The 15,479-nt window shown below is 54.4% G+C and overlaps 1 protein-coding gene across 4 annotated transcripts in view; it reads right to left on the reverse strand.

Annotated features, from left to right (window-relative positions):
- GLIS1 (GLIS family zinc finger 1) overlaps window positions 1-15,479 on the reverse strand; it is a 212,879-nt gene that overhangs the window by 78,138 nt on the left and 119,262 nt on the right. For all 4 annotated transcript variants that reach the window (XR_016018632.1, XM_019742765.3, XM_019742763.3 and 1 more), the window contains exons 3-4: window positions 7,458-7,635; window positions 1,621-2,503 (exon numbers count right to left, since the gene is read on the reverse strand). Coding sequence is in view for 3 of the 4 variants with exons in the window: in XM_019742765.3 (XP_019598324.3) it covers window positions 1,621-2,503; window positions 7,458-7,635 (1,061 nt within the window). In the remaining variant the exon portion in view is untranslated. The remainder of the gene's footprint in view (window positions 1-1,620; window positions 2,504-7,457; window positions 7,636-15,479) is intronic.

The raw sequence follows: 15,479 nt of genomic DNA on the forward strand, positions 1-15,479 counted from the left end.
ATGCAACCATGGGTGAGCGCAGACACAGCTCTTACATCGTCTCCTCCTTGCAGCCCCTCTGGGCCGCCCCGCCCGCAGCCGATGCAAACTCCGTCCCAGAACCTGTCATGGATCTCCACACCCATCCCTGACTGTGAGTGCTCCCAAGGCAAAGACCTTAGCAGGTCAGGGTCGGGTCCCCAGAGCCAGGCGTGAGCCAGGTGTAAGCCAGGGTGCTGGGGAGTCCACAGAATCAAACAAGATCCCGGCAGGCTGGTCCAGGAGAAAGAGCCCTGGAGAGACATCCTAAGACGACACCGAGTAATCTGGGCTTCTCCCACCCACGTGCTGGTTCTGCATTTACCAAACTGGACAATGGGCAGTGAAGGCGTCAGTCAACTCCAACGGCCCTAATGGCCAACACAACAACTCCTGGATGCTATGATTCCACATGGGAGGCCTAGTGTGAGAAGGCCACTGACCACAGCACTCTGGGGTTCAGGTCACGCAGCCTCCACGTAGGCCCCACAGACACCAGTAGGATCCCCCACAGGAGACAGGGTATTAATGAGAACTGTAGCTCAGCAGTTGTCAGCTCCAGGGTCTCAGAGGGAGACAGGGCCCTCTGTCTCTAGCAACCCTGGCCCGTGCTGTCTACTGGTCATATCCTTCCAGGCAGGGACACGCCTTTCTGCAAGCTATGTGTCACAACACTCCCCAGAGAGTGGCCCAGCCACCAGCTCTCCCTCCAGCATACTCTTGGGCCAAAGGCATGTGATAAACTCAAATTCTCAGCCTGTTCCCTCCAGCCTCTCCCCATGACCTTTGCACGCCAACCACAGGCTCCCTCCTACTTCTGGGCCTTTGGAGAGGTTGTGCACTGCCTCTTACTTGTCTCTGAAGTGAACTCCTTCTCATCCTCAAGACCCAGCCTCCTTGAAGCTGAATAAGCTGGGCCAGTGCATCCCCAGCTCACAGCAATACAAGCAGATGGGGACCAAAGGGCAAATACCTGTTCCCTGCAGGATGGAGTTTATGCTGCTGGTGGCCAGTACTTCCTGCTTCCTCCCTACTCCCACAAATGCTGCCCTGGGCTTTGAGCAGGGACAGATGTGTGTCCCCTGTTCCCACTACATCCATTCCCAGACTGAGTGCTCCATGAAGCAGGGCCCAGTGACAGTGACAACACAGAATGTAGAGGAACTCGACCTTGGCTATGACACTGGCCCTGCAAACCAGACACACTGCTTCCTTCCTTCCTCTGCTTCATCAATGCCCCAAGGGACCCACAGCTCTCAAGCACGTGCATGCAAGCGAGAAGGCTGGCCAAGCCTGCTCTGACCTCGGAACATGTGTGTCATCAACTGAACGAGTACGTGGGACACGAGGCCATGTAGTTCACCTTGGGGTGAGGGATGGGGCACCTGGATAGCACGCGGGGTGCTCCGCCAAGGTTCCATGGGATGGGGCACTGGCCATCTTGACCAGTGGCTACATCCATGGCATTGGTCCTTCCCTCCTAACCACAGGAGATTCTAGCTAGCCGCCAGGTGAAGAGGCTCAGGTAGGCCTCTCCGGGCAGTGAGGGGGTGCTGCTTTGCCGGTCAGGCTGGACGCGGCCTGGGGGCCGTGGGAACTCACCATGCACTTGTTGGGCTTCTCGCCCGAATGCACCCTCATGTGGATGAGCAGCTTGTAGCGGGCGTTGAAGGGCTTATAGCGGCGCACGCAGCCGGCCCAGAAGCAGGTGAAGTCCTCACCCTTGCGCTGGTCGATGTGGCTCTTCTCGATGTGCCGCACCAGCTCCTCTTGCTGCTCGTAGGCTGCACAGCAGTCCACCCAGCGACACGCCTGGCGCCCGGCCACCACTCTCCCTGCCAGGCCCAGCCCGAGGCCACCAAGGCCCGGGCCTGGTGGCAACTGAGACAAGGGGTACGGGGGTGGCAGGCCCTGCTGGTGAGGCCCAAAGAACTCTGAGAACTCGTCCGCAGGCTCCTGTTTCAGGAAGCCCGCCTTCCGGCAGGATTCAAGTTGCAAACTGCCCTCATGGCTCTCAGTGGTCACAGGGCCAGTCCGGACCCGCTTGGGAGGGCCCCCCAGGTCTCCCGGCAGAGGGGGGCTCCGAAGTCCATTTATGCAGGTGACCAGAGCTGTCTGGGAGGAGCGGATGATGGAGGTGATGTCGGAGGCGGCACAGGGTGAGGAGGAGGCAGAGGAGGTGGGCGGCAGGCCCAGGAGGCAGCAGCGCTTCAGGCCGCCCTCAGGGAGGTGGGCCTCAGGCGGGGGGCCTATGTTGGAGCTGGGCTCACTGCCCAGAAGGTAGCAGGACGGCGCGGGGTTGGCGAGGCCTCGGCCTGGGACGTCCAGGTCTGTGTGCAGGCCTGTGGCTGGAGGGGCCCGGCAGTGGGCGGACAGGGGTGCTCGAGCTTCCATCATGGCCCGGTACCCAGGAAGGGACTCCTGCTTGATGTGCTGTGTGGCCGGGAGGCCGCCATTCACATACATGGCCTGGGGTCTGGGTGACCTGGAAGACAGTGACCAGAGAGGCCATGAGAGGGTGGGTACTGCACAGGGGGAGGCCCAGGTAGGGGAGAGCAGGGAGCCTGAGGACCGAGGGCCAGGGACGCCCAGAGCAAGAGAGGAAGGCAGAGGGCTGGAAGCAGAGAGAAAGGGGGGCAGGGGACGGAGGAGGACAGACTGGTTGTCTGGTCAGCAGGGAAGAATGTGGAGGAAAAAGGATAGAGAGGGGAAGAGGAGTGGGGCTGGGGAGAGGTTCAAAAAGGGCAGGAGGCCTGAAGAGGAGAATGCAGGAAGCGGCACTGTTTCATCTGCTTACCAAGGCCGGCCACCTCCTCTGCCCCTGGGTGCCCTCCCATCCTCCCTCTGAAGCCTCCCCAGGGTCTGCTCTGACCCTCTCCCCCTGACCTTCTAGTGAGTTCTGGAGGAAGGAAGCCAAGGTTGACGTTTTGAAGGATACCCAGGTCCAATCTGTCTTAAATCTTGCTTTTACATGTTCCTTAAATCTTTGTTCATTTTTATAATCTTTCATAATCCTGAACAATATTAATTGTGTGACATTTTGCCCCCAAACAATCTGTCTTTTCCACTGTGAACGTCAGTGGGTGGTGGGTTGCAAACACAGTCATGGTTGGAAATAGGAATAACTGAGGAAAAGCATCTTAGCTAGGGATGTCCCAGAATTTCAAGCCCAGACAATGTGACTGCATGAAATGCCACTTTGGGGAGAAGCAGTGGGCAGGCAGGCCAAGCAGAGCGGCATGTGCGAGGCAGGAAACCTGGGTTCGAGGCCAGGGTCTGCCACTCCCAGCTGGGCACACCTGAGCAAGGTGGTCTGGGGCTCTCCCCTCACCCCAACCTCACAACGGTTCCCCTCTGTGGGTGAGGCTGCTGTGATGGCAGGCTAGCTGAGGTGTGTCTTCTCCACACATGTGATCCATACATTCCTAAAGAGGGCATCTCCCAAACTGGGGGCAAGAAAGTACAGGGAGAGAGTCCAGGGCCTGCTGGTCACTAGAGGACTCTGAGAAGGGGCGAGGCCAGCAAGCTGAAAGTGAGAGTCCAGAGCCCTCAGAGAGCGTCACCGCCAACCCCTCACTACTCTGACAGGAAAGGAGTGAAGACGGCAAAGGGCTCACCCACAGTCACGAGCAGCAAGCCAGTGACAGGGCTGGACCAGAACGTGTCCGCATACCTTTCTCCTGTATAGAACTGACCTGAAGCCCTCCCTGCATAAAGGCTTGGGGGAGGGGCTCTTAAGCTTGTTTCTCAACTACACTTGCGCAGTTCTATGCCGAGGGAGACCCCTCTTCCCTCCCAGGCACTCTGCTGCCCAGAGCGTAGTCAGTGGGTGGCATCAGAAGGAGCTTAGATTCCAATGCAGACAACACACACATAAACCCTCCCCAGCCTGGGGACGCTGGGCCCACCATCACCAGCAGAGCTCTGAGAAGCTTAAAGATCTGATATACAAGTGGTGACTTTGTGGCACTTAAAAGATTAAATAAAAGCACAGCTGCTCCTGGGCCTGGCAGAGGGGGGCATGGGCAGGGAAGGCCAGCCAGGCAAGCCTCTGTTTCTAGCAATCCCTTTAAAAACAGTGGCAGGTGAAAGCAACCAGAAGAGAGTAGCTGTAGCAGTCTGTGACTTAGTCATCCAAATAATCAACAGCAGAAGCTCGAATGACATCAGGTGGAGAGGAGGCAGCTGTGGTCCTGGTGTCTCCTGGCTTCCACTTCCCTCACTGTCCTTGGGAGGACAGGCCCCAGTTCCGGCACTGCTCTGCCACCGAACCCTTTGCACCCCAGGCAACTCCCATCACACCTCTAGAAAGTGTGAGCGTGAGTCCCCTGCAGACAGAGCAAACAACCTCGGAGCAGCCCCACGTGCCAGACACTTTCCCGAGGGCTGTCTCGTGCAATCAACGCAGGAGAACCACGCATGGTATCTGTTGAATGCATGACCAAATTCTTCAAGGGAGAGGCCGCCATCTGTTTTACACTTACGAAAGCTGAAGCCCTCGCCCAAGCTGGCAGAGGCAGTCTGTGATGGAGCAGGAAGTTAAACTTAGATCTGTTTGAATCAGAGCCTGGGATTTTCCTGCAACACTCTTCTGCCCAGGGTCCTGCTTCCTCATCTGTACAGGGATCTAATTTAATGACCATTACGTTTCCTGGCAGCCTCAACCTCCTGAGTCTCAAGGACTCAAACGTGCTTCTGACTATCTGTCACGCTGGACCCTAGAAGGGAGCTGCCAAAATTGCGGAACTCAGTGTTTCGTTAGAAGCGACTCAAGGAGAGAGAAGGGTAATCTTGGACCTCGTGGGGTCCGTGAACCCGCTGGTGGTTCAGGAGCTGGGGCCTGGGCTGCGGGCCAGCGTGGTCACTCCACGGGCTTTTCACTCTGCGCTGGGTGATCTAGGGACTCAACACAGTTCAAAGACCAGGTCCTGCCCTTGAGAAGCTCCGCTTCTAATGGGGAAACTGAGGGCCAGCCCAAGGGAACGCTTAAACTGCAGAGGGGAGGGTAGAGTCGTGGCAAACAGTAGACAGCAAGGGGCCTCTGAAGGCTGAGACGTGCAGCTGTGACATGTGTGGCCCACTCAGAGCAAGGTCAGGAAGCTGGTGTGATGGCAGGCAGGGGCAGCTCCTGGCACTACTGGGGCCTGCCCTGTGTTTCTATCCTCATCTACAGGTAAGGAAGTGAGGCCTGGAGAGGGTCAGCATCATGCCCAAGGTCGCCTAGAGAGCCAGTGATGGAGCTAGGACTTATGCACTTAACAGTACATGCTGCTGGCCATGGTGATGGCGGGCAGTCATTTTAAGCACACAAATGACAAAATCAAAATATTGCTGAAGGTCCTTAAAACTGCTCACACTTTGCTGGGTGACCTCAGGCTCGTTTTGTAGCCTTCACGGCCTCAGTTTCCCCACCCAATGGTGGTTGTGAGTTGCGCGAGTTAACACGTGTAAAGTGCTTGGCCCACTGTGGCACATAGTAAGCGCTCCAAGATTGTCACTTACTAGCAGTAGGACCTGGGCCTCCATGACTGTGTGGATTAAATGAAAGAATGTGCACAGGTGGCAGTCACTCAGAAAGTGGGAGCTATTTGATAGTATTAGAAAGCTGGGCTGGTGGCAAGGAGGCTGGCTGGTGTGGCTGCTGCAGGAACCCCGGCAGGGGAACAAGGTGCCGGAGTTCAGGAGGGGACAGCAAGAATGAGAGGAGGGGCCGCAAACACAAGGCAATCTAGTGGGAGAGAGAAGGGACAGGATTCGATGGGTGTGGGATAGGGGCTGGGTCCTCTTTTTCTTTAGGAAAATGAGGGAGTCTAAAAATGCCAGACTAATTCAACTACTTCAGTGGCAGCCACTTAGATTGACGCTGGTGTAGAGTTCTGGGCACAGACTCTCCTGTGCCCTAAATTGTCAAAATGACATTCAAAATGACAAGTGATCTTTCTGATCATCTCTATCAAGACACAAAGGCCACTTCCTTAGCTTTCCCTAGGTTAGCATAGCTTCCACCCTGTGATAGAAAGAACTTCATGGAGACACTGGACACATCTCGGGAGCTTCAGTGAATAATCAAGCATTTGACTGTCACCACACAACACACAGCTCAAAGTCTGAAGGAAGCTTGCTCCTTGCTATATACTGCATTTATGTCCCCCTAAATTCATAAGCCCTAACTCCCATGTGACTATTAGGAGAGAGAGCCTTCAGGGAGGCACTCAGGGTTCAATGAGGTCATGAGGGTGGGGCCCTAATCCCACAGGACTGGTGTCCTTACAGGAGGAAGACACAGCGGGGGTGTGCGCACAGAGCAAAGGCCATCTGAGGACACAGCGAGAAGGCGGCTGTCCGAAAGCCAGGGAGAGAGGCCTCAGGAGGAACCCATCCTGCTGACACCTTGATCTTGGACTTCCAGCCCACAGAACTGTGAGAAATAAATGTCTGTTATTTAAGCCAGTCCGTCTGTGGTGTTTTGTTACGGCAGCCTGAGCAGACTAATACTCTCCTAGACCTCAGAAGACTCACTAACATCAAAGAAGGCCCCAGGGAATCTAAATTCTCAAAGAAAAATGGTTCCATGTAGAAAGAATAAGCACCCTGCTGTTGAGTAATATCTCCCACTGTGGCGCTCCCACTGGAAAGTCAGCTCCATCGGGAAGATCTCTGCCTCCTTCGCAAGGCACCCGCAGTAACGCGCAGTGCCTAGCACACAGCAGGCGCTTGATAAATGGCTGGAAAAGGAAGGAACTGCAAACAGGCAACTGGGCGAGTTTTTAGAATCTCAGCAGCCCTAAGCAGTGGGGAGAGGGCCCTGGGCGCCAAGTGGGTGGGCACACAGGCCTGTGTGTGGGTGACCTCCACCTGTCAGCAAACCAGAGGGCACGAAGGTAAGGGTGGGAGCCCAGGAGAAAGCCGCAGGAGGAAGAGTCCAGCTCACTATGCAATCTAATGGAACATCTGTGCAGAGGCGGATGTCACTAGAATTGTATGAGCATTGAATGAGGGTTACCTGGCAGGGCGCCGAGGGGCGACGGTTCCTGGGGCCGGAGATGGCCCAGGAGGAGGAGCCCCCTCTCCGGGCTACGAGTACTCCAGAGTTTGACATTGTGAACCCTGAGCTGAGCTTTCCTTCCCCAACTCATGCCAGAATCTTCCTCTTCTGAAATGGCTGATTCTCTGTGACAAGCTACCCCAGCTTCTGCAATGGGGAAATATACCTGAATAAAACCACCTTTGTCTCTCATCAGACCCTGTGATGCAGGAGGTGTGGGCCTAGACCAGGCAGCCTCACTGCTACTGGGCTCTGGCTGGTCCCTGGCAAGCCTGTGCCTGTTGCCCTATGTATCCCATGGACCAGGCAGACAAGGTGGGGTCTGCAGGCCCGCGGTCCTTGGCCTCCAGGGAATGTCCACAGCAGGCAGCTGACGGTGGGATGGAGCACATACCTGCTAGGGTGAGGGAAATGGAGCAGCCTCTCGCAGGCAGGGGAGTGGCCCCGGGGCGGGGGGCTTCCTGCAGGGAGAAACAAGCCCTGGCGGCAGGTGGGGCTGGGGCCCTCGGCAAGGTCCAGGTCCAGCAAGCTCTTCTCCGAGGCCGGCGTACAGTGGCCGTAGCTCCCGTTCACTGGGCAGAGAAAGACAGGAGAAGGGCACAGAGTGAGTGAGGACAGCCTTCAGCGTTGCGGGGAGACGGTCGTCACTGGTGCCGCATGGAACAGAGCACCGTGAGCTAACACTCACGGAACTTCTGCTGCATTCACGGCAGCGGGACACCTCCTTCGAGTCCCACGATCAGCAGCGGGATCAGCGAGAGGACCAGGCATGACGCTGGGCACAGGAAACACGGCCGAGCCAGCCAGACAAGCACGGCCTGGGAGCTCATCACCTGTGAGCCTCGTGTCCATCACCGCGTGCTCATCTGACAAGGTGTGTGGCCACCTGCTGGGGCTGCACAGGCCGGGTGAGCATCACTGGTGTTTGTATGTCAGGGAGCAGCTGCTCACTGAACAGCATCTGCTCGTTACCACCAAAGCTCAGTCTATGCTGTTGCCCCAATGGCCCCGCAGCATAGAAATGCAGGATCCAGTAATCCGCACCTCTGTACCCTCCATGGTTCTTGGATCGCCTGACGATTGTGTGCCCTGCCTGGCCAAGCTGCTGGCTTTCTATGAACACTAACTGAGGCAGTAGATATGAAAGCCCTTGGAAAACGATATAACATGTAACAAAAATGTTAGGCGTGGTTGTTACGTTACTTCCCCTCCCTGGGCCTCAGTTTTCTTATCTACAATGTGAGGAGGGTTAGTCTAGAAACTCTCTTCTTCTAAAGTGCCACTAGATTTGTGCCCTGTCACCTGGCAGGGTTATGCTAAGGAGGAAAGGACATGCGTGGGCTTTGGGGCCCTGCGGACCTCGGTGTGAGCGCCTACTGCCCACACACAAGCCCGTGACTTGGCCAAGTCCCTCCCCACGGCTGACCCTCCCTGAGGCTGCCGCTCAGCCCCCTGGTGGAGTACGATGGAGACATCTCCACCACGCACGCCAGCTCTCCAGAGACGCGGGGAGGTTTTGAGGGCTGAGGCACAGACGCCCTACCGAGCACAGTGCTGGCACCGAGCAGGTGCGCCAGGAGTAGAAATTGTTTTTATTGCCAAATAACACTTTGAAAAGCGTAAAGTACCCTAGAGAAGTAATAAAACATTATTAACAGCCCAAGTATTGTCCAGGTGCTGTTACCACTAAGCGATGAGGAAAGGACTGACCCAGAACACCATCGGCCCCTCATGTAAGAACAAGAACGACAGACGTACTATTTGCTGAGCAGTGTGTGCAGGGCCTGGCTGGCTGCAAGGCCACTATCTTCATGGAGCACCCCCACTACCCTCTGGGGGAGGTAGAGTATTATGATCCCTATTGCACAGAGCGCAAAACAGAGGCTCAGGGAGGTTACATGACTCACCCAAGATCACACAGCTATAAAGAGTCTAGGCTGGCTCTCTGGCTCAGGTCTGCCAGACCAAAACCTCCCCTTGTAATTGCTGTGTAATAAAAAGGGGTCTCTTAGCCAAATATCCAATCCCACCCTAGTTCTAGCCCACCCCCAAGGCCAGACACTCGCAGCTAACTTGCCATGTGCCCACGGCATTGGATAGGCACCAGCACTCACTGGCCAAGCACTTTACAGTTTGCAGCTGAGAATGCAATGCTCTCAAGGTCCCACGGCGGGTGAGGGACTCGGACAAGTCTCCAGGTCCCCAGGCCCAGGCAAGCGGCTTGAGGTGGCTTGGATGAACATTTGCTCAGAAGCCGCCCTCTGAGTCACCTTCCCAGGCGGAGGCTGGGCCCGGGTCCTGCTGTGAGAAACACCCACTCCCACTGGCTTGGGCTGCTGCTCAGCCAGCCCCTCACAAGCTTATTTTTTAATAACTTGGTTGTTTTTTAATTAAAAAGAAATCCCTGGTAACAAATGTGAATGGCCTGAGTTAATGAGAGCAGGCTGCCGCTCGTTTAACTCCGTCTGTGCTTGGCGGTCTTGGCCTTTTCCAAATCGTTTCTGCATGCGATTTTATTGTCCCACTGAGGCAAATCCTGGGACTGAGCCTCAGAAAACTGTGGATAATTTTATGACCATTAATAGCATTTGGAGCAGAGAAAGCTTAATCATTACACGGGGCTGTTCTCCCAGAGTCTTTGGGTCGGGGACACGGTTCTGAGGTTCCTTCCAGGACCCACCAGGCCCATTGGGGACTCTGGGTCACTTACCCCTCCTTCACTCAGGAGGATGTGTGGCGTGATAGAAAGCCACCGGGGAGGCCAGCACTTATCAAGCCTTTATTCATCCGGCCCTTCCTAGGCGCCAGGAACTTTCAGTCCTTTCAAGTTCCATCCCCGTGAGGCGGGCTCATTATAGCCACTTTCCAGATGAGAAAAGTTGAGGTTTGGAGAGATGAGGGGCTTTCAGCCAAACTCAGGGGTATATAAGAGGCGGGGCCACAAGTCAAACCCAGATGTCTCAGACTTCAAAACCCGAGCTCTGTCCTGTTGCCCCTCAGCCAATTGGTGAACAAGTGGGGCCCCGAACAAGCATCCCCACCTGGGACTCCAATGAAGACCACGTTGGCGGACCTTTGGGGGAAGTGACAGTACAACCACTGCCAGGTGGTAGGACCGCTCCATCTACAGATGGGCACACGAAGGCACAGGGAAGTTTAGTGGTTTGTCCAAAGACACACTGGGAGTCAGGGGCTGCGCCAAGATGTGGAAAGAGACAGTCATGACGGGACAAACAACTGGGGCCTGTTGGCTTCTTCTCTGTTGGATACAGTACGGAGTTTTCCTATAATACATAAGCAAGCCGGCTCTGGGAGGGAGGAAGGAAGGAGCCCCTCAGGTCAGAGTTTGGCACTGCTCAGGGTTCCCAGCCCATTCAAACCTCGTCCTGCGTAACTTCACAGACCCTGGATGAAAGCATGGGCCTCGCCACCTTGCAGAGGAACGCGAGCACCAGAGCTGGCAAATAGTTGTCCAAGGTCATATGCCAATTGCTGGCACAGCCAGGGCCCGAACCCAGCTCTCCCAAGGCCTATGCCAGACACTACCCTGGGCCACCTGCTTTCTCAAAGGCTAGAAATTAAATGACAGACCGTAACATGTGTCCCAGAGAAGCTGCCACCACTGGAAAGATATGGCTCCTGTCATGGCTGCCGCCCACCCCAGGCACGAGTCCACCTGGGGACCTCCCACTGCTCTCCCACCTGTTGGTGTCTTGCTTCTCTGTCCCCAAGTGCATCACAGGACCCACCCCTGATCACTCTCCACCTCCAGGGAGCACGGATTGAGTCTTTCTCAGAGGAGGCAGGGGAAGGAGAGGGGCACACTGGCCCCACTGCCCTGAGGCAGGCTGGGGATAACCCTGGGAAAGGGCTGTACCCAGAAGCCATGTCTCACTCTGTGCCACAGGGGACCAGACCCTGGACCTGGCTTTCCCCATGTAAATGAAGCTTCTTTGGAGGCTTAGAGGACGAGGGGGATCTCGTGTTCATTTCTACAAGTTGATGAGAAAACCTAGAACAGCAGGGCTGGGACTGACTGACCATCTATTTCATTAATAGATGAACAAACTGAGGCTCAGGGAGGGAAAGGACCTTCCTGGGTCACACAGCAAATCTATACAGAAGCTGGACAGGCACCGTGGGGGACTAAGGAAAGGTTGGTTTAGTTTCAAGTCTCAGTTTTCTCGTCTGTAAAATGGTGCTAAAACTGACCTCACAAGGTCGTGGTGACAATTAAGTGAGATATGATCACAATGCATTTGGAACATGCCTGGTTCATAGCAAGCACTTGAAAAGTAATGATGCTGGTCATGCTAATGATTTCTTCCCTTTATCCTTAAGCTTTGGACGGGACCAGGAGGCAGGGCCCTGTGTGACAAGCATTCTGTCCCCAGGAAGGTCAGGTCTGGATGACCCTGAGGCCAGACTCAAAAGGACAAGCCCCCAAGGCTCGGGGGGTCACAAATGCAGGAGCAGGCAGCCTGAATGAGGTCACAGCCAGCAAATCTGAAGCACATGTCTCCAGTTACACAGCACAGAACTTTGCAAATTACCGTAATGACTTGGCTATAAAGCGGCACCACATATAAGGTGACTCCCCACAGGAATTTTAATGTGCGCCCAGAGCTGCCAAGACTGCATTAGAGGGACAGTGGTGCATTCAGCCTCGCAGGCCCGGAGGCCGCCTCCTTGCAACCCCGGGAGTGCCAGTGGGCAGGTCTAGGACGGCCTACGCAGCGACTGCTCCTCCTTCATGGACAAGCACAGCAAATGTTTAGTGCCCACCAGGCACCAGACTGGTGACAGACCGGTGACAGTCTACGAAACATTTCACAGCCATCACCTAGGAGCTTCACTACCACCCTCAGCAGAGCTGGATAGGCTGGGGGGTGAGGGGGCGGTGGACAAGCAATTTCCCAAGCTCACGAAGCAAATGTAGGGCTCAGACTTACACTGGATAGCGGGACTCGGCCATCTTGTCAGCCAACTTTTGATGTAAAGGGCAAGATGGTAAATAGTTTAGGGTTTGTGGGCCATACAGTCTACTGTCACAACTACTCAACTTGGGCTGTGAAAAGCAGCCATAGACAATGTGTAAACAAATGAGTGGGGCTGTGCTCCAATAAAACTTAATTTAGAAAAACAGCTCACTGGCTCTTGGGCTATAATTTGCCAACCCCTGAGCTAGTGCAGCAGCTAGAGACAGGGCTGTGCAGTTAGAAAATCAGGGCTTCAAAATCTGAATCTATCATACTTTCCTGCATCTGTGAAACGGGGAGAATTTCACAGGGTGCAGTTGACGGCTTGAAAACCACTGTCAAACAGTGAATGCAGGGCTGGCTCCTGGTGGGCATTCAATAAATGGAAGTGCCTGCACCTGGCTCAAGAAGCCCCCCCACAGCCTGGGCTCACACTTCTGCCTGGGCACTGTTACCTCACACTCCCATGATGCTTTGCTGCTGTGCTGCGCACATTCTAACCCATCCAGTCAGGGCGGTCTGACACCTCCCAAACCCGTCTGGGCCCTCAGAGCTCCGCAGAAGTGGATCTCCTTCTGGAATGTTCCCTGGTCTCTCCTGACCTCTCTGAGCTCCTCTACCTCAGCTCACAGCAGTCCCTGTGAATAGTCGCTATGTAAGGTGCCCCTTCTTTCTGCTCACCCAGAATAGGCTGAACACTCATTATGTTTGATCTCTAAGTCTCTGCAACGTCACCCAAAGTCGGGATGAGAACGCTCTGTACCGGCACGTGGCTGTTTTTAAGGGCAGCTAAAGTCCTGCCTCCACCATGAGTCTGTGAAGACCCTTTAGGACCAGGGTCTTGGAGCCCCCGAGCTGCTGAATGTCACAGCGTCCTGACATATGATTTTGTCCAATTTCCTTCACATACAGAAACCAGGGGCCCAGGTGAGGGAGAGGCTTGTGCCAGCCACTCAGCAAGCAGGTTCTTTAGACACCCGGGCCCCATTGGGGATGCTCCCCTCATTCCTAGCACACGGTTAGACCCACAGGAGGTGCCTGGAAACCCTGGGAGGGTGGGTGACTGAAAGGACTTTCTCAAGTTGACTCTCCTGCCTACTGTATGCCAAACACTGTGACAGGAAACGGAACGAGCTTTTGTCACACACTCTCTCTCTCGCTCACACACACACACACACACACACACACACCTAAGTTGAAGCCCTGGCTCCACCATTAACTTTCTGGCTATTTGATCCTAGATGAGTTACCTCCCCCTTGGAGCCTCAGTTTCTTCCTCTGTAAAATGGGGATAAGGACCCCAGTTACAGGGGGTGCCTGTGAGGATTAAATGAGATAATATATGTAAAGGCATGGTGTCTGGCACGGAGTCAGCACTTTAGGTCCCTGGTTTGGCTCTCTTGACCGGCAGGAGAGATGTGAGCCTCCTGGGGTGACATGCGTCTCCAGGAACAAAGGCCTGCTTTCCTGGGCAGTGAACACCGCTGGCCACAGAGGGCAGCTTCAGGCAAACAGAACCTTGAGTTGGCACCCAGGCTCTGCAGGCTGAGTCTGTGCAGAGCAGGGCCTCAGCCCTCTCTGAGCCCCCTGAGCCTTCCCCTCTGAGCAGTAGGAGTGCCAGGCTGGGCAGGAGGGGCACTAGAGATCCCAGAGAGTGGGAGACACAGGGTTCCACTTCTCAGGCTCAGGGAGGGTGAGTGGCTCTCTAAGGACACACAGCAGAAGCAAGCCCACACTGCATCCACACTCCAGGGCCCATCTTCCTCTCCATGCTGCCTCGTCCTCTCCTCTATTCCCTCCTCACCAAATCCAAAGGCCTGGCAACCAGCAGGAAGTGGGGGGCTTCTGAAAGAAGCAGGGAGGCAGACAGCTGGGCTTTTTCTCCATTCTCCACAGCCTGGCAGGATGGGCTAGCTGAGACACACTCACTCAGCCTGGAGCCACCTCGAGGGGTGGGGGGGTTCATGGCCATTGAAGGGGGCGGTAAGCTTGGCAGGGCCTCCGGAGCTACAGAGCCTGATGCTCGAGGCCACATGCCAGGTTTATGGCCACCCGTCGTCTCTTACCCCAGATTACAAAAGCTCCATAAATTCCCCTTTAAAGCTAAGCTCGATTTACGGGACTCAGGCCAGTAAAACCTGAGCAGGCTCACCTCAGGACGGCGCCGCAAAGAAACCAGAGCGAGCCCTCGGCTCTGTCCCAATCCAGCGCAGGAAGTGAGCAGCCCAACGTTGGTTACACAGGTAGGTGCAGGCATGTATATATATAAACACATATATGGGCTGCATTTTCCCTCACATTCTCTTATTGCTACCAAATTAACACATACTTACAGTATGAAAACATTAGAAAATGTACCTAGGCAATAATTAGAAAACAGGTATCACCTATAAGGCCACCAGAGAGAGCCACAGCAGACACGATGACATATAAACCTCTGTGATATTTCCCTATGCATCTCCATAGATTTCTGACCAAAAAAGCAAGATTATATATTTATTTTCTTGTACTTGGCTTTTTTCATTTAGTAACATATCATGAATACCAAAGTTCATGGAGTGCCCGCCCAGTAGTACCAGGGTCTTTCTGTGCCAGTCTTATTAACGCCATTTTCCAGAGGAAGAGCAACTTGCCCAAAGTCATCCTGCTGGTAAGTGGTGGAGTCAAGATGCAAGACCAGCTCTCTCCGATGTGGAGGGCAGTGCATTATTCCACATCGTGAAGGGCTTCAGAGCCAAGGCAGCTTATTTCCTAGTGTATTGGTCAGCCATCACAAAATAATACCATGGAGTGGGTGGCTTAAACAGAAATGTATTGTCTCATAGTTCTGGAGGCTAGAAGTCTAAGATCAAGGTTCCTGCTGATTTGGTTTCTGGTGAGAGCTCTTTTCTTGGCTTGCAGACCTCTTATTATGTCCGTCATATGGCCTTTCCTCAGTGCATGAATGAAGGCGGGGGGGGGGGGAGAGAGAGAGAGATAATGAATTTGCTCTGGTGTCTCTTCTTACAAGGACACTAACCCTATTGGATCACAGTCCACCCTATGACCTCATTTAACCTTAATTACTTACTTAGAGCTTCCATCTCCAAATAAAGCCACACTGGAGGTTAGAGCTTCACCATGAATTTGGTGGGGCAAGGGGTGGGGGTGTGGGACACAAACATCCAGGCTGTAATACCTGGTGTTCATTCCCTCCTTTGCCCTCCCTAATAGAGTCCCATCTTTTCATATCTGTATCTAGAGATATGTATCTTGAGAAAGAGAGACAGTATCACACAGCAGGTAAGAATGCAGATTCTGGGGCCCAAGCAACTAGGTTTGAATCCTGGTTTTGCCATTTACTAGCTGTGACTTTGTCTAAGTCACATGACTTAGCTTCTCTGTGCCACAGTTTATGAAGTTGCAATGAGTTCATCCACCCTCTGTAAAGTTCCTAG

The sequence above is a fragment of the Rhinolophus sinicus genome, chromosome 14 (genome assembly GCF_057876585.1).
Source record: "Rhinolophus sinicus isolate RSI-liver-muscle chromosome 14, RSI-T2T, whole genome shotgun sequence".
Lineage (NCBI taxonomy): Eukaryota > Metazoa > Chordata > Mammalia > Chiroptera > Rhinolophidae > Rhinolophus > Rhinolophus sinicus.